Below are 25,937 nucleotides of genomic sequence, written 5' to 3'. Positions count from 1 at the left end.
TTGGCTTATTTCCACCCAAATTTAATTTGTTGAAATGGACCATAGAGTTACACGATACACAATTTAAGAGTTATAAAAGGCATTCAGCAAAAAACCCTCTTGGGGCTGGCCTGGGGGTGTAGCAGTAAAGTTTGTGCACTCTGCTTGAGCTGCCCTGGGTTCCCAGCCGCAGACCCATGCACTACTCATCAAGCCATGCTGCGGCAGGCGTCCCACATATAAAATAGAGGAAGACGGGTACAGATGTTAGCTCAGGGCTAATCTTCCTCAAAAAGTAAGTGATTAAATAAATAAAATGAAAAACCCTCTCCCATTCCTGTCTCTTAGCCACCCAGTTCTCCTCCTAGATATAAGCACTGTGACTAGCTGCCTGTGCTAGTTTATTTCTTAAAAGGTCTCCACTTACCTTCGTTCCGCAGGTACAGGCAAGGACCAGACTTCCCCCTCGGAAGCTGGCAGCTCATGCTGTGCAGCCTTCAGTGGAGTGCTGTCTAGTTTAAAGCTCTCTAGTGTCTTCATGATATCCTTAACATGTTTAGCTTCCACATTTATTTCCTGCCAAACCTGGTTTCAAAGAAGGAGAATATGGCTCTTCAAGTTTCTATAACTAATAAATCACTGCCAAGATTAAGTTAAGGCCATTTATTAGAGATGTCAGAAACCTCCATTTTGACATCAGATAGATACCCAGTAAATCACACCAAAATGTTCTGTTGAAATTTAAAAATGGTTTATTAATTCTTCGTTTTCAATTGCAAAATTAATTCTGGTAAAATGAACTAAATATCCTGGCTAATTAAGCTATGTTACTGACATACGGTTCTTATTCAGCTTGCATAACAAACTGAAAAGTTAGCTGTAACTTTAAAGTTTGATAAAAATAATACTTTTGCAAGTTGCACATGGATGGTTTTTTATGCTATTTAATTGACTTTTAAAATGCTGATCAGAATTCACTAATTTCATAACTCACTAATGGTTGCAACCCACAGTTTGAAAAGTATGACTTCAGAGGATAAACTGCTCAATTCAAATATAATCAAGATTTGTTTTAAAAGCAGTCTTGACTCAATTTAAACACTATATGTATATATGAAATATTGAAATGAAGCTGGTAATGTTTGCTTTTAAAACTAAATGGTTTAGGGGCAGCCCCAGTGGCCGAGTGGTGAAGTTCAGCATGCTCTACTTTGGCAGCCCAGGTTCGGTTCCCCCCCAGACCTACACCACTTGCCTGTCAGTGGCCATGCTGTGGTGGCCGCTCACATACAAAAAGAGGAGGACTGGCAGCAGATGTTAGCTCAGGGTGAATATTCCTCAGCAAATAAGTAAATAAATAAATAAATGATTTAAGTATCTTTACAAAAAAGCTTAGACTTTTAAAGTCAAAAGTGTCTGGCTTAAAAAAAAAGTCTGTCAGTGACAAACTTAAGACTCCTCATGAAATAACAGATTTTCCACTTCTGGTAACGTAAGGAGTATGCAGAGGCAGATTTAGGGAAAGAGGCTAAATTCAAAGAGGCAGGATATTTCTCTTTTAAAGAAATTAAGAAAAATATGGAACACTAACAAAAAAGCAGCTCGGCAGAATCTGAGGGATAATATTCCACGCAGAAGACCAGCTCAAAAAGACTATTCATTTCTGTAGCACGCTCTTCCTCTGTGAGGGGTGAACCTTATTACAAACACCGTCTTCACCTGGGCCCATAAGTTCTACAGCTTCCACCTATAAACTTCTATTGGTCCTCAGTGACTAAAGTTCCTCAAATGGGACTCAAATATGGTCTGCGTTACGATGTTCTAAAGAGAACGCAGCAGCGTGAGATTCAGGTGTCACCTGCAGCTTCAACAATAGCTTAATACAGTCAACACAAATTTTACCAGGTAAAATACGTGATCTAGAAAAAGATTTCAAAATTACTTTCAAAAAAAGCTATTACATTCCAACAATTAGAATAATTAAATAGACCTCAATACTGATGATGGTGAATACGGATTATTACTAATGTCAAGTTTCAAGTAACCATATATACAAATCCACATAACATATCATACACTCTTAACGCATAACTGCAAAAAGCAGTGACAATCTATTTAAATCTTCTCTTCTGAGAACTTAAACCATTAAAACATACAGCAGCCGTGATTCTCACCTGTTGCCATTTCTGCTGGAGGTACGTATCTTTAACTGAATACAGATACTTGTTCATTTGGTCAAGAACTCCCTGATAATAGACCATTGCGGAGTCGTAGTTTCCCAGCAATGCATATTCACGAGCCAATTTTACATTCTCACTAATCATAAGAAGACTCATGCTCAAGCATAAGCTAAAAAAAAGAAAGAAACATTTTCATATTATATGTCTCAACAATAAGCACTACAATGAGCTTTTTAAAAGTGTACTCTCCAGGGCGCTCAAGAAGCTCACAATCACACACACCACATTTCCATCTCTATACATTTGCTCAACCTATTTCCACTCTTTCAAAGAAATGTCTTAGTTCCCACCACCAAACCCACCTACGTGTGAAAGCCCAGCTCAGAGGCGGTTCTCTCAGTATGTCTACTTTCTGAACTTCTCAGTTCAAAATAAACTCTCCCCCTTCTAAAGTCCTCTGGCACTCCACAGGGACCTTTCATCTCAAGGCACTTGACTATTCGGAGTTATATTACTGACATAGGTCGTATCTCTAAGTTCTTCAAGAGTGGGATCTGCATCTGAAAGGCACGACGCACAGGTCTTACCAAACAGCGGCAGAACAAATGCAGCATGTTAGTTTTTGGAAGGCAGTGTGGGAGAGCAGAAAGCACATGTGGACTGAAGTTAGGAAAATCTTGGTTAGCATTATAATTCTGCCACCTTGATCAAATCCCACAACTTTTCTAAGCCTCAGTTTTTAAATCTGTAAACTTGAGATAATAACTACGTTCAAGAGCTGCACTGTAAGGAATGAACGACGATTCAAAACACTTGGCATACTACTTGACAAAGAGCAGGGCTTCAATAAATGCTAACCACATCTTCCCTGAAGCTTTCTATACACGAGAAACGAGCACAGTCTTTGCACGTAGCGGGGAGTGGATACAAAGCATCAGAAGCAGGCATCTGATAAACGTCAGCTTCGTTGATGTTGACGATAATTACTATTACTTCTTAACTGTACACAGTATGGTGAAGTCCAAACTTGGAAAGATCTACACGCTTTTGAGAGGGCAATAATTTAGATTAGGGTTGTGGCTTTGGAAATAAAAAGAAACACATTTGAAGCACGTGGTGAAGAACTGCTCAGAGTACTTATGAACTAGAGTGGAGAAGATGCTGAAAACTGACATTTCAAGCCTGTGGAAGTAAAAAATGAAAGAATGACAAGAGATCACAGGACAGCTAAGCAGACAGATGTGTGAAGGAAATATGATTATTTTTGACTCCTTCTGCATGTCAGTGGGATATCCAAATAGATGTATCTCATGGATGAACAGAGATAATGTCTGTGTGGGGACCTCTCTCCCTTGCTTACTGGATGCAGCCAGAGATGGTTCCTAAAACTGTGTTTCTTAACACCTCCCTCCCCAACTCCACCCACGGTTAAGGGCAAGTGATGCAACAGAGCTTAATTCTGATAGAGACCACCATGGCTCTTACATTCTGCATATTTAATTCTTTATGCTGGAATGAGGTTTCCTGTGAAAAAAACATGCCAAGCAAATTTCTTGAGTTTAATTTAATGCAGAGTGTTTAGCTGGTGGGCAGGGCGAGGAGAATGATGGCAAGCCAACCAGGAATATCAATCAGACTCACTATGTGTCAGACACAGGACCAAAAAGATTTTCTGCCAAACAGACAAGAGAAGGTAATCATATCCATACAGCCCAGAATTAGAGGATTAGAGGAAGAAAGATTAATAGTCAGGAAATGTTGGCAGGTGGAAGAGCTAAAAATCAGCACTACTATGAGAGCAGAAGAGGGTGGGTTCTATGCTCCTTAGGACACAGATTAGAGGGAAATGGAATCACAACCTCGTGGAGAAGCAGTGACGTCAAAATCACACCCACAGCCTCAGGCCAGTCTTTGGTAGTTCTCATTCTCTGCCTCCTGGTATCCATAACCTTGTGTAATTGCCTCCCCTTGAACGTGATCTTGTAATAAAAAGAATGTACAAAAATAATGGAATGTCATCTTTGAGATTAGACCGTGGCTTCCATCTTGCTTGCTGTCTCTTGCTGGCTGGCTCTAAGGGAAACCAGCTAGCACGGCTGTGAGCTGCTGTGTGCAGAAGCTCTCACGGCAAGGAGCTGAGGGAGGCCCCAGGCCAACAGCCAATGAGGAACTGAATCCACAATCACGTGAGGGAGCCTGCAAGCGGATCCTCCCCCAGTTGAGCCCTGAGAGGACTGCAGCCCTGACTGACATCCTGATTACAGCCTGTGAGAGACCCTAAATCAGAAGCACCCAGCCAAGCCATGCCCAGAGCCTGACCTCACAAACTTTGAGATAAGAAACGTTTGTTGTCTCAAGCCACTCGGCTTTTGGGGTAAATTGTTATGAAGCAATACAGCTCTGAACTGAGGTCTATACTAACTCAAGACTGAGCATCTGAGGTCGAAAAGGAAAGGCAAACAGTCCTGTGACCTAAACGGTGACCTAAACGGTGACTCCCTGGAGCCAGGACCACTGATAACGGCCCATCTTAACAAAAGCTCCAGGGCCAGGGACCACGGCTGTTATTTCCTGACACATCCCCAGCACCTAACCACACTTGGCACATAGCAGATACTTTGTCCAGTTCCTGACCCTCAGCACTCTCAGATTCCTTGATCCTCAGCTCATCCCTCCCAGAACTGTGTGACTGCTTCTGCCCTGAAGCTATCCATGCCCTATGGTGACTGGTGACACCCAGCCCAGCAACGATGTAGGAAGAGTACAGCTGAGGCCAGCTGCTGGCAGTATACAGCTGACCTGCAGGAGCCTGGATATCAGGCCTCTCCCGTCTTTTCCCTCTCTCTCTTTTCCAAAACAGACTCCCTCCAGATCTTTCTTCCCTTCCCCCAACTAAGAAAAATCTAAATGTTGTTACTTATATATAATTGATCTTCATTTTGTTGGGGGGGGCCATGATTCAATGTCCCTAAACTCACAGATCACTCCAGGCCTTTTTTTTTTTTTTTCAGATTTTATTTTTCCTTTTTCTCCCAAAGCCCCCCGGTACATAGCTGTGTATTTTTAGTTGTGGCTTCTTCCAGCCGTGGCATGTGGGATGCCGCCTCAGCGTGGACTGATGAGCGGTGCCATGTCTGCGCCCAGGATTCAAACCACTGAAACCCTGGGCCGCCAAAGCGGAGCGCGTGAACTCAACCACTCGGCCACGGGCCAGCCCCTCCAGGCCTTCCCTGAAGGTTCTGTGTTATGAATACTTCTTTCTAGTCAGATAAAATTCCTTAGAAGCCAATGAGTTAACATTTTCTAACAAACAGAAATGGAAAGTTAATCCAAGGCCACAATAAAAATGACCTGAAAAATTTTTGGTTATCAAAGAAACAATGTGCTTACTGGCAATAGTATCAAAATACCCTTAGTTGATTAGAGGCCAGCCCCTCTAATTGCATTTATTACCGTAATGTGCATAAGTCGTTCATTCAAGAAATACTCAGGGAGCATCTACTGAGTTGCAAGGAATTGCACTAAAGACACAAATAAGTTTGAAAAAAAATTAGACAAAATTTTTCATATTCTTTAGCAGTCTCTAAGTGTAGGATATCCTCCTTCTCAAGTGAATGTCAACACTGGAAATTTACGAGATTCTCCAATTTTCAAGAACATACCCTTATTATTGCTTAAAATTACACTGCAGGAGGACAGAAATTGGGTCTACCTGGCACAATATCCGGCAATATTTGAAGAAAGGAATGTATCTGAAGAAAAACCTACATACCAAATTTTAACCACCATGAACTGTAAACACTACCTAGGGGTTCAATTAATAGAACACTTACAAAAATGAGATTGTCCAAAAGCTCAGACTCTTGGTTAAAGATTATTAAGAGAAAGATAACCACAGGCGATTGCTTTATCTCACAGCAAGCTTTTCCTCTACATTGTTCCATCAGAACCAACCTTTTGCTTACATGGCATGAGTATTTATTTTAGCTAATGAATAAATTCATTTATGTAAATTAAGTAAGGTGTGACAAATTTTAAATCAACTAACAGAGTCGAATCTTTTGAACACTAAAAACTCAGTATTACAACAAAATTTCTAGCAAACTTAATATTTGATGTGGTGTGGTATCTCCATAAAGTGTGTTTTTCTCCTCCAGGATAAGAAAAAAAAGTGATAAAGAGACTGAAAAAGAACAGGCTACAGATCCAAATATTTGAGTTCTAACATTCCTATTCTATCCCAAAACAACAAATATGGGGCCTTCCCTACTCCACATGTTAAAAGGATACCTTACCTACTTAATTTTTTAAGGAATATTAAACTGGATTCTATTCTAATTGTATTTTTTTTCTTTTGGTGAGGAAGGTTGTATTAACATCTGTTGCCAATCTTCCTCTTTTGGCTTGAGGAAGATTGTTCCTGAGCTAGCATCTGCACCAATCTTCCCCTATTTTGTATGTGGGACGCTGCCACGGCATGGCTTGCTGAGTGGTGCCTAGGTCCATGCCCGGGATCTGAACCTGCGAATCCCTGGCCACTGAAACAGAATGTTCGAACTTAATCACTACTCGACTGGGCCAGCCCCTCTAATTGCATTTTTTACTGAAATGTGCATAAGTCGTTCATTCAAGAAATATTTTCTCTCTCTAATCTTCCTCAAAAAAAAAAATTAAATTAAATTAAATTTTAAAAAAAAACAGGGGAAAAAAAGAAATATTCAGGGAGCACCTACTGAGTTGCAAGGAATTGCACTGAAGACAAAAATAAGACAGAATTAGACCTTGAAATCCTTGAAGTTAGTGGAAAAGTTTTTTAAATTCTAGGTGTTTTTTTCTTTGCTTAGTAGGAGGAAAAAAGCATAGAATATTATTAAGCACAAGCTAAAAGATCAGCATCAATGTTAAAAATATTTATCTGCAAAACTGATGTCCGAAAACAAAAATATATGAACCTCCATCATGCATTTCTCTGAGGGCATTTCAGTAAACCAAGAGTGTGTAACTTTAAGTGACAACACACTGTTAAGCAATTTTCAGAATGTTCATCTCTGGGATATGAAAGCAACACATGCTAATTTACAGTCAGTCACTGATGATTATGAATAATCAAAATAAATGAGTGACTGATGACCAAAAGCATAGCATACATTTTTCTTATCTTTATAATCATCATATGATAAATACTCAAGAAGCATGAGAAAGTTATACATATACATATATACCTATATATATGCATTTGGTAAACTTTCTTTTGGTTTACCCCGAACAAAACAAAAATAAATCAGTGAATATAACAATTAAAATGTAATTTAAAAGCCATATTCAAGCCATATCTGTAAACACCAAAAGCAAAATCTATTTAGTATGTTATCAACACTGACCATATTGATTTGATATGCTCTCTTTCCAGCCAGTCAAGTAGATTAAAAAAAAAAACCCCAAACCATCTTGTAAACAGAAATTCATTGTTGTTAACACAGTAAGTTCTACAAGACTCTCTAACCTTTAGCATTTGTCAGAATTGTGATACCAGTTTCAAAATAAGGTGCAGAGGGGCCCGCCCCGATGGCCAAGTGGTTAAGCTCATGCGCTCTGCTTCGGCGGCCCAGGGTTTCGCCTAGTTCGGATCCTGGGTGCGGACATGGCACCGCTCATCAAGCCATGCTGAGGCAGCGTCCCACATGCCACAACTAGAAGGACCCATAACTAAAAAATATGCAACTATGTATCAGGGGGCTTTGAGGAGAAAAAGGGGAAAAAATTAAAAAAAAAAAAAAGGTGCAGAATCTGTTGTAGACTACGTAATATGCCTAGCACTGAGTCTATAAAATGTAAACGCTTCTTGAATCACCAAGGCCACAAAGGAGCTTTATATAGCTCTTCACGCTCTCGGAATGCTGGAAAGTTGATCGGCACTGCCTTTCTTTTTAAGGCATGATACAGGCCACGAGTTATTAGAATTAATACAAGACAAACAACTTTGTGGCTATTTCTTTGTGGGAGAACCCACTGATTACAAAAATCATCTGCTTTGCAAAAGAAAAGAGGCTGCACGTTGAGATATTATTTAGGCCTGTATGAACATTACAAGAATCTTCCTTGACACTTGTATTGTTCTATCATTGTGACTATGTGGCAAAGATCTATTGCACACATTCTAAAACATTAGGAATGTTTTCAGCAGTAACTAAAGGTCCGATTTCAAAGAGGAAGACACAAATGAGCGCTTCAAAGAGAGAAGGGTGCAACATTGAGCAGCTGGAAGTTAGTAACATATAAAAATGGCACTTGGCAGTTGAAAGAGGAAATTATTCGCGATTAAACAGGGCTTGAGACTAGCCACCCTAAGGTACTTAAGGATCCACGCTTCTCCCTAACTTCGTCACCATATAATATACGTATGAAACGAACGTTTCGACGGATACATTTTCTAAAAGCTACCAACTCCGAACAAGAAGGGCCTTAAGCCTCCCAGAGGACGCCCAGCTCCAGAACGCAAATAAACTAAATACAAAATATCCTAAACAATATTACAACAAAACGTATGAAAGGAAGCTGCATCCCAACATCAAGGCTTTCGGGGTTTTTCGGGGGTGAGGGTTTCGGGGCGGGGGCGTGGAAGGACTGGGGAGAGGACGCATCCGAAAGCGAAGAAATAACATGTTCTCTCTGCCGGAGACGCTAATGACACAGGCCTAGGGATGGGGTCGGCAGGAGCGCTCGAAAAGTCCCCGGCTGGCCAGGATTCCTCAGGTAGGGGACCGTCACCTGAGCCCCAGGTGTCAGCGACTGCGGCCAGGACCTACGCCCTCGGGGCAGGCTGCCGGAAGGATGCGCCGGGGGCTCTCGCCGCCGGCCCGCAGACCCTCGCCGACCCGGCCATGCTGGGGGCCCCGGAGCACCCGGAGAGCGAGCACTCACCTGCGGCGGCCGAGGCTCCTGGGGAGGCCGCCCACCGCCCGCGGTGGGGAAGGGCCGAGCGGGGCCCCGGGCAGCGAGAGAGGAGGGCCCTGCTCGGCCCCCAGCACCCCGCTCCGTGCCCACGGCCCCCGCGCTGCCGGCTCCAACCGCCACCAGCCCCCGGCGCTGCTTCAGCTCGCCGAGAATTTGAAGCCAAACCCGCCAGGGTCACTTCCGGTGCTGGGGGTGGCCTCCGCGACTCTGGCGCACGCGGGGCGGCGCCCCGGGAGCGAGGACGCGGGGCGGCGTGCACGCGCGCGCCGGGAGCGCAGGGCCGGGCGGGGGCGGGGCCGGGCGGGGGCGGGGCCGGGCGGGGGCGGGGCCGGCGGGGGCGGGGCCGGGCGGGGGCGGGGCCGGGCGGGGGCGGGGCCGCGGAGGGGCGCCTGCGCAGTCCGCGCCGCCTTCTTGCGATCGCTGCCAAGATTAGAGTTGGTAATGACTTGAGCTGGTACTGCTTGGTGGCCCTCAGTATCTTTTCTAAGCCCTTGCTCGCTGTTCCTTCCTTTTGGTTTTCCCTGCACTCCTCGGAGGTTAGGAAATCAGAGTGTGTGTTTTACAGGTGACTGTCAAGGGGCAAACAATTCGTTTATGACAAATCCTGTTTTAGAACCAAATGCTCAGAATTCGGCTGAGGTGCTTGTCTCGAAATAACATGAATAAAATAGGGAATGGGTAAACGAAGACATTCGGACAGGCCTTCTTGATTTTGAGGGGGAGTCAACCTTTTAATACAAGCAGACGGCAACTAAAATTATGATGTTGCAGGATTTACAGATAGCTTCTCGACTGTCCTGTGCTTCCTCCGGTCTCAGACTCCATCCTCTGCCTCCACCTAAAGTGGAATAGAGGCGCTTAAGACAGGTTTCCCTTTATTAGTGCATGGGGATTAAAATTCTAATTTAAGGCATCCCAGTAATTTAACACAGACTTATAGAAAGGCCATTCAAGGGAAATACATCCATTCAGTCCACAAATATTTATTGAGTACCTACTGTGCCAGACACTGTTGTGGGCACTGGGTATACATACAGTGGTCAACAAAATTGAATGTTTCATGGAGCTTAAAGTCTTGTAAAATTCTCAGCTAAGTAGAAGAGAGTTTTGCTATGGTGGATGTGAACTCTACTGTAATGGATTCTGTGATGTAATGTATATTTTTGAAATAAAAAACCAATTCAGGGAGGTACAGATTAATTACCCTAATTAGGCTGAATCAACCTTAATCTTAAGTGCAAAGGTCAGTTGAATTATAAAGCCAATTTAAAGTTTAAAATTTTCTCAAAGAGCACAAAATGAGTATGTGTTGTGTGATTCCATTTATATGAAATTCTAAATCAGGCAAAACTAATCTATAGCCACGGAAAGCTGATCAGTGTTTGCCTAGGCTGGATTGAGGAGTAGAGGGAGGGAGGAAAGGATAGACTGCAGAGAGGCGTAAGGACATGTTTTGAGGTGATGGAAGTGCTCTATATCTCATTTAGGGTAGTGGTTACACAGGTGTATATGTTTATTTAAACTCATCAAACAAGGGTTGGCTTGGTGGCATAGTGGTTAAGTTCTCAGGCTCCACTTCCAAGAACCCCAGCAGCCTGGGATTTGCAGTTCAGATCCCAGGTGTGGACTTACACACCGCTCAACAAGCCATGCTGTGGCAGTGTCCCACATGCAAAATAGAGAGGAGGATTGACATACATCTTAGCTCGGTGACAATCTTCCTCACCAAAATAAAAAACCCAAAAAACAAAAAACCTCATTGAACAGTACACAGAAAATGGGCGCATTTTATTGTTTATGAATTATACCTCAATAAAGTTGATTTTTAAAGTAAAAAAAACAAATCTCCAAAGAGTGGCTTACATTTACTACTTTATTTCTTCAGTAGTTGTACTAGTCAGGGAAGGCTATCCTATGCCATAGTAACCCCTACATCAGAGAGATTTCAAATAACAGCATTTTTTCTCATTCAGTCTGTATGTTCATAGCAGGCACTGGGACCCTTGGCAGTGGAAAAATGAAAATGAGATAACTTGCTCAGCTTCTGCCTTGATATGATACATGCCAATTCTGCCTAGATTTCATTGGCCAGAGCAAGTCATGTGGCCAAGCCTGACTTCAAAGGGATGGGGATGTTCCAGTCTGCAGTGCACCCCAAAGGAGAAACAGAATATTTGTGTAGTGCCATCCTGACTACTACACTAGTCATGTCTTCTTTTACAGCGTGGCCTCTACAACCACCACCCTTCTAAAATGATTGTGTCCAGACTGGGACTCAGAAAATCGGAGATTATTTTTTCCTGGTGAATGGTCAGTTACTCTGCAGGATCATAGGACATATAGAAGGGAAGTTAGGCAAAAAGACGTAGAAAGGTAGGTGGCAGCAAAGAGTTTAAACTTCATTCAATAGGCAAAAATGGAGCCACTGAAAGTTTTCGAGTGAAGGTATAAGTTATCTAGCAAATAGGAAGATTTATTTGGCAGCTGTGCGGAGGAAGGTTTGGAGGGAAGAGAAAATAGACTGGGAGACTATTGCAGGAGTTGTGGTGACCTCTGGAACTATGCAGAAGGGAATGACATAAAAACCACCTCTTGGCAGTGTGGATTTTTCGTCTCTCTTGCCTCAGTCGGTAAATTTAGCAAAGTTAGATACTTCCTCCATTTGACTAGAGCAGCGTCTGGCATATTATAGGCATTAATTAGACATTTGTAGAATAAATAAATAAATCACTTAAAAAAGAATTTGGAGACACTTTTTACATTTCATCAGGGAAATCTAAAAGGACTTTCTGGACCAGCTTACTAACTTCACTCATCTACCTGGCCGATTGCATCTGGCACTCCTCATCTATGTACTTCAAAAATCTGAGCCATCTCTTGGAACACAGAGTATGTCTAAGACTGGAAAATTGCACCCATACGTAAGAATCTGCCGAATTTGTAGATTATGTCTCAATGTCTGCAGTAACAAACTGGGACGGATCCCCATGTTGTTCACTAACCTTATACACATTCTTCCTAAACAATAGCTTCCATCACAGACCTGCTACTCCCAGACTCCTGAATGCTATGGAAAAAACCACACCACTGTGAAGACTAGTGTACCACCTCTGCATGGCTTCCAGCCCACCTGAAACATTTTTCTGCATGTCCCACCTCAGTTATCTCTCCTACTCTGCACATTAGTTATTTCAGACTTTCACCACTTTCTTCAAGCCAGCCACCTACCCCTTTCTACCCTTTCAGCAAATCACTGTATCTGCTCCTTCAGAGAAAATAGAAGCTACCGGATTGAAATTCCCTCAACTTGCTCACTGAGGTACAGTCTGACATCTGCCCACTACAAACCCATTTTCCTTACTTAGTAGCAGAACCTAGCTGATGAAATTGGGCCACCTAGAGTAAGGACTACGTTTTATAGACTCATGCAGCTAGGTGTGGCCATGGAGCTAACTTCTGGCCAGTGAAAGTGTTGTGTAGAACTTTTGGGAAGGGACTTTAAAGGAAGAGGCCCTGAAAATCCCTTTTCCCCCTCACCATCCCATTTTGACCAGGTTAGAACAGGGAAAAGACGGATAGAGTATAAGTAGCCAGCTGCTGACCATAGGTGACCTTTAGGATAGAAACCATATGATGAGGATGGCAGAAGTGAACAAAGTGTGGGTTGACTTTGTGGAGGTGCTTGTGCCAGCTATGGACTGCCAAGTCCAGACATTGTGTGTCTAAGCAGTGGTTGTTTTGGGTTTTACATGCAGCTGAACTTGATCCTAATACTTTCACCCTCCGGCTTACAAACCTCTCTACTTCACACTTGCCCTTTGGTTTTTTGCCTCTCATCTCAATAAAAGTTTATCTTCCTTTGTCTAAGCCCATTTCCTTCACTTGAACTTATTTTGTTTTTTATTTCCATTTTATGTCTCTATAGTTGGAGAGGCAGTGCAGTCACATAGCAAAATTCAAACGATACCAAAGGGTATATATAGTGAGAAGTCGTCTTACTATTCTTGCCATCCTAGAAATCCAGTTCTCTTCCCCAGAGACGATCAAGGACATCAAATTCATTAATTACCTCCCAGAGATATTCTTTTATTATACATGCAATTAAGTAATGCAATTTATTGGTCCTCTCACAAACTTTCTCACAGTGTGCCAGTTTATGTCTTCATTCAAAGAAAATTTCCTTTTGCTTATTTCTTATAGCTTCTATTTTCTTGATGGGATTCCCTATCTTTACATTTGTTATGAGAATATTTTTCTTTACCTCATTGCACAGTTATAAACCACTGTGGTATATTTGCCAATTCCAGATGTTGGAAATAGGATTTTCGGGTTGACCTCCACTGATTGTGTTTTCTCTTGAGACTAGGTCATATTTTTATATTTCTTTGTGTATCAGGTAATTTTGGAAAGTATCCTGGATTTTGGATATGTTATCTTGTAGATCCTCTGTATTCTGATTTTTCTCTCGAGGGTTTTGTTTTGGTAAGCAGGCAGTTGACTTGGTTTGACCTTGTTGGGCAGCACCTTGAATGCCAGTTTAGTTTTTATTCTTAGATAGGACGCTTGGCTTCCTCCCTACACATGTGTGGTTCATGATTCAGCTAGAGATTTGGTCCTTTTTCAGGCAAAATATCATGAAAATGAGGTAGTCACTTAGTGCCATTCCTTTCTCCCAAGGGCTGACTTCCATCCAGAATCTGCCTGCTCTTGGGTCCACTCAAATATCTTTAGGTGGTCATTTTTGTATTGTCCCCAGAGTGTATAGTTGTTATATGTGATAAAGTCAATCCATTAGGAGCTTAGTTGGTCTTACTAAAAGCAGAATCTAGTTATCTTTCAAGTAGGTCATTTGGGTGATAGGTTTGATAATAAACTTCAAGGACTAGAATCAAGTCAAACCAGTTAGAAAGTTTTTACAGTAATTCAGGCAAGAGCTGATGATGGCCTCAACTAAATTAGTAACAATGGGGATGAAGATGATGAATTAGAGAAAAACATACAGGGTAAAACAACTGGATTTCATGATTGATTGCAAGGGAGATGGTCAGAGTATAAAATGACCTCCTTAATTGTTTTGCAAATCTGATTATACACTAATACAAATTATACACTCAGTTAGGGTATAGGATTCAGCAGCAGTAACAAATGTATATGTATATATTACCTACATTTATATTATGTAGATAATATATACATATACATATACAAAGGTGTATATATATCCTTTTCTTTTCTCTAACATTCTGCAGTCGATCAGTCCGGGCTGGACAGATGGCCCCACTTCACACCGTCTTTCAAGTAGCCAGGCTCTATTCATTTTGTTGATCCACCATCATGAGGGTGCTTTCCTAGTTTTCACGGTCAATTTTAAAGTCACTGCTCTGTCCATGTTCTTTCCTGTGGGAAGAGGGAAAGAGCAAGTGGAGGGCAGGCAATATCAACTTGAAGTGTATGAAGTAGAACTTGCACATATCACATCTGCTTGTAGCCCAGTGGCCAAAACCTAATCATGTGGCCACACCTAATTACAAGGGAATATGAGAAACATGGACTCTCGTAGGGCAGTCACAACTTGGACAGGGATGGGGGCTCTATTAGTAAAAGGAAGAGTGAGGGAATGGATGCTGGGGAACAAGAACAAGCTGTGTCATTAGTTAGCCCCTCTGGGAGAGAAGTACTCATGAGAACACCTTTTTCCACCACAGAACAAATTTAACCTTTCTCCAGGGGAAACAACTCAAAAGCCCACTCAGATTCTGAATCCAGCAAAATGTTCAGGATCTCTAGGTTACCTCGAAGGAACGAAGGAGACTGGATACTCAGGACAATTCCTGCTTATGTTTCAAATATAAATTTGACATCCTCCGTCTACTCTTCACACACACAGGCAGGTGCATTTTTTGTGTGTTTGGCTTTGGCATAACAGGGGATAGTCACAATTTTATGCATGCCAAACATGGGTCCACAATGTAGTAAAATAAGTCATAGGAATAATGCAGTTTGCATCAGCTATACAACAGCCTCATGTAGACCAAACATAATTTTACAAGGGAGTGCCAATGAGACGATGAAAAGAGGCCTAAGAATGATGGTAATGCCTGAAAAAGAAAAAGAACTAAATATTTGTTCATCCCTGTAAAGTTGATTTAAGATATAACATCAACAGACATATTTTATCTGGTAGGCAGTTCATGAGATAAAGGACTGTGAATAAAGGAAAACACATTAGCCAACAACTTCACATTGTAAAAATTATGAACTGGACTCAAATGACACTAAGTGCAGAGTTTTATAATTAAAAAGGTTTAAAGCTGTGCTAAGCTAAAGGAAGCCTTTAACGTGAAATATTTATTGACTTATGTTGGACAAAATGAAAACATTTTACTGGGTTACACTAACTCTGTTCAGTTTGCCTTAACCTAACTAGGTATCATCATTAGTTACATATATTTTAATTCCAAAGCATCAAATTGTTTGTCATAAATTTTCTCTGAGAAAAAAAGACTAAGTTTTTTGAATTAAAAAATCAACATACTTAAGTGGCTTAAAAGTCAGCTTTCCACACATAATTGAAAGATTTGAATTTTGCCTTTTTTTTTTTTATTATCCCAGCAAATGTTACACTAGAGAAAATGATTGGGAAAATACAAATAGATTCATTAAAAACACAGGCTGATTATTCATATCTACTACATTCAGAAGTATGCAAAACAATTTAGTTATATTGCAAAGCTGTAATTCCTTTTCCTAACAAAGCATTATTCTATAAAACTGTAGTGTTGTATTGATTCAATTTTAATACAAAATACTTATATACACAACACAATACAAAAGTAAACTGTGGTATAGTGCCTTCCACAAAGGGATATATTAAGGCGCTTTACAAATATTGGTATGTTGACCCAAATTACTTTTTTAGATTAAAACAAACAGGCTAAATGTTTCACTTTAAATATCAAAGGGATGTTTGTTTATTTTTGTTTATTAAAGAAAAATTTCTAAAGTACCTTAGGTAACAGCAGCAGCAATATCTAAAAATCCTCCCACTGTATTCTCTAATTTCTAACATATTATTAAGTCAGAATAAACATTTCCACTCACAGTTTTGCACTTTGCAACAGCAGAAGGTAATAACTTTTTTAAAAAGTCAATCTCAAAGTGACTTCTTAGTCATACATTCTATAGTTTCTATTACAAATAAGGTAGAAAAGATACAGCAATAGGGCCCGCCTTAGGATGTCACTGGACAATACATAACAGTATCTACAATTACATAATTATAGAACACATTTTATAAATACTATTGATATGCATAAGGGGGGGGGTAAGTATAACAAAGACAGCAAGTTTTTTAATGAATGGGAAAATGATTTTTAAAAGAAAACATTTACGACCAATGTTTCCACTCCACTTCAATTGAGAGCATACAGATTTTGATGCTGTTCTCATCTTTTTTGGTCAGGAAGCACCAGATTCTATACTAGGAGAACTGGATATAGTTTGGGAATAAGACAGCTAATAAAGTATATCCAAACTATTAAAACTTCAGCTACTAAAGGCTTGTAGACTGCTTCAAATAAACACGAAAAACTCATATACTGTCCGAGGAATGTAAAAGAATACAAAATTTGTAGTGTGTGTTACATTGGAGGAAGAGGGCAACAGAGATTTTGTGGGGAGGGCGGGGAGGAGACAGCACCTGTTTTCCTAGACATAAATGCAACAAAGTTGGTTTTGTAGTGTATTGCACCATAGTCCAGAAGTAAAAGTAAATGGAAATTTAAATAAATCTGACTGAGAAAACCTGAAGAGTAAGGGGCTATCTTAAAAATCTGAGTGCTGAGCTAAAAGTTCTGCAGCTAATTTCTTTTGCATAGAATTTTACAGGACTAATCAAATGTTCCATGAAGTGAAGACTGCCATCTCATTATAGTGCATTTTCTTACAATTCTGATTAGAAGTCATTCAGAAATATTTCTGTATCAAGCCAAACATATATTTCAGTGCCCTCAAAAGGGTATGTTTAAAATGTCTTCGTGCTGTACCAGCAAGAGAGAGGCATTCATAAGGATATCTTATCACAGGGTACAGATCTTTTCCACCATAAATTCTCGGTGTTTATACAAGATATGCTAATCTGAGTACTAATCAGTAAATTTAAAGCAAAATTCTTAGTTTAATGTGTCAGTGTTCTTATAGGACTGAAGTCCTTAAGCAAGAATTTGTGACAGGTTTCAACACGTCCAGAATCCCTAAAACTGCATGCGACTAATTTATGGGAATGTGTTGATGTGCATTTTTCTGAAAAGAGAGTCCACAGCTTTCATCAGACTCTCAAAAGGACCAATGACCCCCCAAAACCCACCATTACACACTGGGTTACACGGTAATTTACAAGCTGAGCTCTGAGAAGGCCACCTATAGAAAGGTAGGAAATGTGAGCTAATCTTCTTTGCCCTCCCTAATCAACTAGAACAGCTGTGCCTTTACTTTTACTTAATAGATGATTTCCATTAGCTTTTATGTGAAGAAAGCTAAAAGTTTGAAAATCCGTAAATTTATGTCTCTTACCCATAAATAGTAAGTTTTGATAGAACAATTCCTTATCAGTGGAGCTTAAGAAAAGGAAATAAAATACAAATTTAACTGATGTCAGAATACAGCCCTTTTCCCCTTCCTAAAAGATAAGCTAAATGTATTTTGGTATGAAACCACAAGTCCTTCTTAAAATCTAAGCATTATATATAAAGGCATGCTGAAAAACATATTATTTAACCTTAAATAAGTTAGGAGGATTTGAATTTTCCACTAAAACCACTATGTAACTTTTCCTAATTACTAATGGCCACCTTAATTAACAGTTAAATAATAATTAATTTTTTCACCAATTAATCTGCCCATAGGTAAAATATTGCCAAACAGCCAGATTTTCCTTTGCCACTAACAATACGTGGCACTGTTCTGAAAGAGAAAACCTATAACATTCCCGATGATATAATCAAAACTGTCACTATGTAGAAAAAGTACTTTCTAGTGAGTATCCACAAATAATTTCTAATCAAAGTTTCATATGAAACTTAATCTCTGCAAGGATGGTGGAAAATTTTCTAAAATTCTGAAGTAAAATATGAGAGATCTTAGCTTTTAGTGTTAAAAATTTTGATTTATGGCAGTTTTGTTCCCTTTTAAAACTGGAAGCAGCATTAAAAATATCAAGATGGAAAGAAAAATGGTAGTGCTTTGCTTCTTTTTAAGCCAGTAATTCTTGAGAAATAAATGCTAGAAGGTTAAATATTCCAGAGGGAAAAAAAAAGATAAGCTGCATTATTTTTCCTTCTGATGAACATACTGTTTCAACCCTGTAGTTCTCAGTTCCAAGATGTGAATTGTACAGATTATCATTAACCGACGAACGCTCACCACTATGATGGCTTAATTTCTATAGCTTATTCTGTACCAAAAACAAGTTTATGAAGGGAGAAAAAGGAGCTCTGTAAATGTGGGGTATATTTCATATTTGGTTAAAGCAAGATAAAACTAAAACTGTCTTTCAAAACCATTTCAAAAACTCTTGTCTTTTAAAATTATTTAGCATATGTACAAATAGATACCAGGCTTCTCCTTTTAAACAAAGCACTATTTTTTATTTTAAGTACTTTAAGTACCAAGAACTGATTATAATATTCAGTTCATAATTTACTTTCTTTATAACAAATTTTTTCTAAATTACTGATTAAAAAGGCTGGAATAAATTAACATTTTAAAAGGATTTCCCATAATTTAGGAACATAAAATATTGTACACAGAGCACACATACATAGCTCTGTCACATTTGCATAATTTTACTCTCAAAAAGACTCAAAAGACCCTGTGTTTCAGGCCTTTTTGCAAATCCTCAACACAACTATTTCCGAGCAGGTTAAACATAAACTAGATCCCGATTTTTAATCTCTGAGCCTGTGTGCTGATCATCTTCATCTGACTGTTGCTCTGAGCCTTGTGAATTAATGTATTCATACTCAATAGGCTTTGGATAATTATATGGGTAGCCATTGTCATCAAAAAACCTCCGAAAGGTAAACTCATAAAAAGCATGTTCAGGGTGCTTTCCGTTTTTATACCATCCGTTGAGAGTGTCATTCACATTTTCTTCCTCGTTATCATCACTCCATAACTTATCAGGATCAACAGGATCGAAATTTGATGTATCGGTTGGATGTGTGATTTTAGGAATGTACGAAGCAGACTGTTGTCTCAGGTCACTGGAGAAATCAATTGTTTTAAAAAATGGATGAGCTTTTATTTCATCAGCACCATTCTTGCCTAAGCGGTCTTCTGGTCCTCGGCAAAGTTTAATAATAAGATCAGAGGCTTCAGGACTCAGTTTAGCTTGTGGTGGAATGTGAAGAGATGTTTGCCAGTTGATAACCTTTAAAGAAGATATTTAAAAATTAGAATGGAAGAGATAAATGAGAAAAACAAAGATTTTCTCCAAGTTTTATACCAAAAGGTTTTACTGGAGTATTGGTGTTTTTTAAAATAAATTGCATGGTATTCCACCTTTCTTGCCTTTAATAATGAACCACTGGAGGGAAATAACCTTTCCTCCCATCCCCTCCTCTCCCAGCAACTTATACTCACATTAGAAGACTCACTGTAAGTGTTAGCTCCCCTGTCACGCTCTTCTACCTAGGCAGAAATGACTATTTCTACTGTGCCTCCTCTGTTCTCTATATTTACTTGTATCATAATATCTCTAATACTCTGTGATACCTATCTATGTCTGTGTCTTTCTACTACAGGATAAAATTCCATAAGGATAATAGAGACCATGTTTTGTCTTTCTACTTCCCAGTGCTCGGCAAATTGCCTGGCATATAATTAATAGATGTTCAATAAATGTTCATTCTGGTTTTGAATAAACCAGAATGAGGGAGGGAGGAAGGAGGAAAGAAGGGAGAGAAGTAGGAAAGAAGGGAAGTAAAGGCAGTATGTAGTCAACACATATTTGTTAAGTAAGTGAATAAATGAACCCATTCTTCCTAATTTATATAGCAGCTTATCAGCTACCGTACAGGGAAGAAAAATAAACCCCTCTTCTAGTATCTGTTCATCTTAAGGTCTTCTCCTGGGTTAGAAAAAGGAGATGCCTCAGCTAATAATAAAATATTTCTTTGAATTTTGGAAAAAAATCACAATATGGTAGTAGTTATTTATGCCTGGTTCTGTCATCTATTTCAGATAGGGAAAATGAAAATATATGATCAACTGGACAAGTTCTTTACTTTAAAGGATCCAGGATTTTTTTAGTTTAAGGTAAAAATAAAAAATAAAAGACTAGGTATAGCAAAAGAAGATTCATTTAATTCAAAGATGGGTCAATAAAAATTAAACTGAAGCAGAGAAAGAAAAAACATGGAATAAAAAAAATAAAGCATAAGAGAAATGTAGGAAAATATCAAATGTCTACCATATGTATTCTAATTAGAGTCCCAGAAGGAGAGGAGGAGGCAGAAGAAATCTTTCACGAGGGTAACGACAGGGAATTTTCCAAAACCGATGAAAGTCGTCACCTACAATTCAAGAAGCTTTGCGAATCTCAATCAAGATAATTATAGAGAAAACTACACATAGGCACAAAACATGGTGAAAGTGCAGAAAACCAAGGTTAAAGAGAAAAAAAATCCTGAAAGCAGCTAGAAAGAGAGGTTCCAGTCCTGAGGAAGGTGTCATAGGTGTACTCCGCCCTGTCTCTGCTACTGAACGCAGTTACAGCACCTGGACAGAAGCATGGAGCAGCCACCTGAGGACCCTGGAAAGTAAACAGGAAAAGGCAGATTGGGGAAGAAGATGAGAATTTGAAGTACCAAGGAATTGGTGGTGAATTTATCATTTTTTCCCTCTGGAATCCCCTGGCTCACCCTCAAGGTAGCCCAAAGCCTGAAGCGGTATAGCACAGACTGAGCTCCAGGAAAAGCCTCCTTAGTTCAAGCTTGGGGAGTGGGAAAGGGATTTCCTGGCCACAACAGAAGTGCAACAAGGGCCACCAAAAACTCTGAGGGCACCCTTCCTCTCCAATTGGAAATCAAATCATCACGGCATGTGGTCTCAAAAGGATGGATCGAACCGAATCCTGTCACTTTTTTGCTCTCTCTGTACTCTCGCCACCTTGTCCTGGATGCAGGCAGTCATGAGCTGTGTGTGGCAGAATAGGGTAAATAAAGCTTGACTTTCTGTTCAAAGAACTGAAAAGGGGAACCCAAGAGAACTGGAAAGGACTAGGGACATGGCAGAGAAGGAGGAGATTGGGAAATCGACCCCAAAAAGTTGTTTACAAACTGCTGGGCTCACCTCCAAACTGCACCTGTGTGGGTCTAATCCTGAAGAGCATGTCAAAGACTCTGAGAATTAAACTAAGGAAAAGCCTGCAGCCCATGGACAGATCTGCCTAGCAATGCGAAGACGCTGACAACGAAACTGACACTGAAATCACAAGCCACAAAAGGCTGGTTGGAACTTGTGGCCTGAATCAACCAGGTTTAATGCCTACCAAAACAATATCAACATTCTCCATGAGATTTAAACAAGACCCAGAGTCTCATAACATAATATTCAAAATGTCCAGGATACAATCCAAAATTACTTGGCATATAAAGAAACATGAAAATTTCAACCCACATAGGAAAAGAAAGTCAACAGACATTAGTGTTGAGATGATGCAGATGTTAGAATTATTTGACAAAGACTTTAAAGTAGCCATTATAAAACTGCTCCAAATAAGGATGAATACTCTTGAAATGAAATGAAAGACAAAGCCTCAGCAAAGAGACTGAAGATAGGAAGAGGTACCAACCTCCTAAAGCATCTGGCTTGTGCCAGAGCCGGCAACACAGACCTTACTTTCCAAGAATTTGGAGGTGTGCATTTTGGTTGGTCTTGATGATTCTCTTGAAGGACCAGCCCAGATGCCTGCCTTTCTTTCCACCCCCTCAGGAATATGTAAAGACACAGACATGCATTTCTTTTTTGATCCAGACATTTAAGAAAATGTCTATCAGGTCACTGACTTGGGCTGTTTTTCTTAATGTTGAGATTTGAGAGTCCTTTATATAGTCTAGATACAAGCCCCTGGTTGGATATGTGATCTGCAAATATTTTCTCCCACACTGTAGCTTGTCTTTTTATTGTCTTGACTGTATCTTTGGCAGACTGAAAGTTTTTAATTTTGATGAAGTCCAATTTCTCGACCTTTTCTTTTATGGACCATAATTTTGGTGTAATTTCTAAGAACTCTTCACCCAACCCCTGGCCATAAAGATCTTCTCCTATGTTTTCTTCTAAAGCTTTAGGTTTTTTCTCTAGATCTATGATTCATTTTAAGTTGATCTTTGTGCAAGGTCTGAGTTTAAATTTGGAGGGAAGTGACGGCTTTACTATGTTGAGTCTTCCTATCCATCAGCATAGAATTTGTCTCCATTTACAGATCTTCCTTATGATGGGGTTATGTCCCAATAAACTCACTGTAAGCTGATCCTAAGTCAAAAATGCACTTAATGCACCTAATCTATGCCTAGCCTATCTTAAATGTGCTCAGAACACTTACGTTAGCCTACAGTTGGGCAAAATCATCTAATACAAAGCCTATTTTATAATAAAGTGTTGAATAGCTCATGTAATTTATTGAATACTGTACTGAAAGTGAAAAACAGAATGGCTGACTGGGTACAGAATGGCTACTAAGTGTATCAGTTGTTTACCCTCGTGACTGCGTGGCTGATTGGGAGCTGTGGCTGGCTGCCACTGCCCAGCATCATGAGAGAATCGTACCACATATGGCTAGCCCAGAAAAGATCCAAATTCAAAATTCCGAGTATGTTTTCTACTCAATGTGTATCACTTTTGCACCATCGTAAAGCTGAAAAGTCTTAAGTCAAACCATCATAAGCTGGGGACTATATTAAGATCTTCCTTAATTTCTTTCATCAGAGTTTGTAGTTTTCAGCATACAGATCTTGTTCATGTTCTACTAGATTTATACTATTTCATTTTGGGGAAGCTATTATAAATAGTATTGTTTTTAAATTTCAGTTTCTGGTTGTTCATTGCTTGAATATAGAAATACAATAGATTTTTATGTGTTACCCTTATATCCTACAACCTTGCTAAACTCATTTATTAGTTCTATGGGTTTTTTCATAGATTCCCTGGGATTTTCTATATAGAAAATTATGTCATCTGTGAATAGGAGAAGTTTCTATTTCTTTCTAATCATATGCCTTTTATTTCTTTTTGTTGCTGTATTGCACGGGCTAAGACTTCCAGAACTTTGTTGAATAAGACTGGTGAGAATAGACATCCCTGCCTGTTCTTGATCTTAGGGAGAAAGCATTCAATTTTTCACATGCACACACACACAAATATACATATACATATATTTTATATTACATGTATTATATGTATGTTATATTATATATATATTAAAATAAAGGCAAAATAAAGAAACTTTCAGACAAACAAATCTGACAAAAACCTGAGAGAATGCATTACCAGGAGACCTGTACTAAAAGAAATCCTAAGGGAAGTTTTAAATATAATATATTAAATGCAGTGACAGAAGTAGTCACAACTTGGGGGGGGAGCATCATAGAAGAGATGATAGCTCAAGTCACCCTCAAAGAATGATTAAGAATGATCAGGAGTTAACCAGGCTTCCGAAAGGAGGGAGGGTTGTGGAAAATGAGGGAGAAGGAAGAAGGACATTTCAGACAGAGGGAACGGTATGAACAAAGGAACACAGGATAAATTTGGACTTTAACCCACAGACAAAGGTACCACTAAAGGGTTTTTAATGGAACAGTTTATGGTCAAAATTGTGGGCAGTTTCTCATTTGAGTTCCAGAAGTAATTTCAAGTGGAGATATAAGCACTTGTTTATAGTTTGGGGCTAGAATGTGCATGGGAGGAAACAAAGTGAGTGGTGACAAAGAGTAAACTGGACCAAATCTTCGAAGGGTACTAGAGACTTTTATGAGAATGAAATATGAGTGTAGTGGATGAAGGAGGGAAGACATGAGAGTACGATGACCGTGGGATGACAGAGATTAGCATTCATGCATGGAATTTTAGTGGGTTCCTATATCCTTACAAGTTCATTCTTTAATTCCAGATTAAGACGCTCTAAGGACTGAAAAAGGTCTATGGTATAGGGATTTTGTGACAATTCTTTTGGTATAGATTCTATTCCTTACCTTCATTTGTGTTTCTAATGGTGTTTGTGCCAGGAAAGGAGGTTGTCCCACCAGCATTTCAAAAAGAATTACACCAACACTCCACCAATCACATAACTGGGTATAGCCTAAAATAACAAAGTTGTACTTATTCATAAGCACTGTTTAAAAAGTGCTCCAAAGTAAGACAATCAAAATTAATATTAAGTCACCAATTTATACTGTAAAACCCTTTTATTAAAAACCCCCAAAATAAGCTGTATTCTAATGTAAATTTCAGCTGGTCTTACTGAGATTATTGATGAAACAAATGTTTTACCTGTTCGTAACAACACTTCAGGTGCAATATAATTGGGAGTCCCAACCAAGGAATGCGCTAGACATCGCTGGTGCTGGCGTGCAGCTCTCCGCTCTAGCGGCTTCAGTCTGTCTCCACATCGACAGTTAGAGGGGTCACCCCATTCATTACTGAAATCCATGCTGTCTTGCCGTGGATGGTCACCTGTGTAGTTTAAAAAAAATAAAAAAGTGACAGGAACAAGAATAAACCTAAAGTCTGTTTAATCTTTTGACATCATGGCTTAGAGTTAACAACACTCTCCCCTTGTGACAAGCTAAGACATAACGTACGGCAAGTCACTTGATTCTGTTTATTACTGACTAGAGCCTGTGCTCTGAGATAATAACAGGACAAATTTTACACTAAAAAAAAATAGCCTAAGATTCAGTAATTTATTCAATGTTAAATGATGACAAAAGTCATGAGTAGGAAGGATTAGAGTTTGTTATTCAGACTGCTCCCCATTACTACTCTGCACAAAGTTTCAAACAAATTAGATCAGTATTTCATTCAATCAACAGGTGACAACGATAAATAAGAAAGACAGGGTTCTTCTCTCAGGCAGTTTCTCTGTAGGTGAGAAAAACAACAAATACATATATAAGAAACAGTGAGGGGCCGGCCCAGTGGTGCAGCAGTTAAGTTCGCACGTTCTGCTTCTTGGTGGCCCGGGGTTCACCGGTTCGGATCCTGGGTGCTGACATGGCACTGCTCATCAAGCCATGCTGTGGTAGGCATCCCACATATAAAGTAAAGGAAGATGGGCATGGATGTTAGCTCAGGGCCAGTCTTTCTCACCAAAAAGAGGAGGATTGGCAGCAGTTAGCTCAGGGCTAATCTTCCTCAAAAAAAAAAAAACCACACAGTGATGTGTCCCACATGGAGAATCAACATGGGGTGATGTGACAAATGTGCTAGGATGGTTAGGGGAGAGCAATTGAGGTGACATTTGTAATAAACAAGAGGGACTCAACCATGTGAAGACCAGGGCAAGGTATTCTACCCAGAAACAACAGCGACAGAGACATCAGTGTGCTTAACCTAGGGGAGAATGGGAGGATATGGAGTGGGAGCCAGTGCACGTGGGTTTTGTAAGCAAAAGAAATGGTTTGCCTTTTCCTCTCAGTACAGGTGGAAAACACCAGAGTTTAGAGCAAGAGAATGACAAGATCTGATTCATGTTTAAAAAAGAAAACTAACTGCTACACGTGTGGAGAACAGATTTCGGGGAGGACAAGAATGAATAGAGCAGTTCAG

General features: G+C 39.7%; 2 protein-coding genes across 3 annotated transcripts in view; both read right to left on the bottom strand.

Annotated features, from left to right (window-relative positions):
• Positions 1-9,411, bottom strand: part of KATNA1 (katanin catalytic subunit A1) — a 32,073-nt gene extending 22,662 nt beyond the window's left edge. The window contains exons 1-3 of one of the 2 annotated variants that reach the window (XM_008516657.2): positions 9,081-9,411; positions 2,154-2,328; positions 407-564 (exon numbers count right to left, since the gene is read on the bottom strand). In XM_008516657.2, the coding sequence (XP_008514879.1) occupies positions 407-564; positions 2,154-2,315 (320 nt within the window). In that variant the 5' untranslated portion in view covers positions 2,316-2,328; positions 9,081-9,411. The remainder of the gene's footprint in view (positions 1-406; positions 565-2,153; positions 2,329-9,080) is intronic. The other variant, XM_008516658.2, reaches the window with a different exon arrangement.
• A 6,271-nt stretch (positions 9,412-15,682) lies between these two features.
• The window catches only part of LATS1 (large tumor suppressor kinase 1), a 40,460-nt gene continuing 30,205 nt past the window's right edge, over positions 15,683-25,937 (bottom strand). Inside the window, exons 6-8 of the mRNA XM_008516659.2 lie at positions 24,660-24,842; positions 24,362-24,468; positions 15,683-19,542 (exon numbers count right to left, since the gene is read on the bottom strand). Of these exons, the coding sequence (XP_008514881.2) occupies positions 19,033-19,542; positions 24,362-24,468; positions 24,660-24,842 (800 nt within the window). The 3' untranslated portion in view covers positions 15,683-19,032. The remainder of the gene's footprint in view (positions 19,543-24,361; positions 24,469-24,659; positions 24,843-25,937) is intronic.

This window comes from Equus przewalskii, chromosome 32 (assembly GCF_037783145.1).
Source record: "Equus przewalskii isolate Varuska chromosome 32, EquPr2, whole genome shotgun sequence".
Lineage (NCBI taxonomy): Eukaryota > Metazoa > Chordata > Mammalia > Perissodactyla > Equidae > Equus > Equus przewalskii.
Note: the sequence above shows the minus strand (reverse complement) of the source record. Positions and strands in the feature narration are given on the sequence as shown.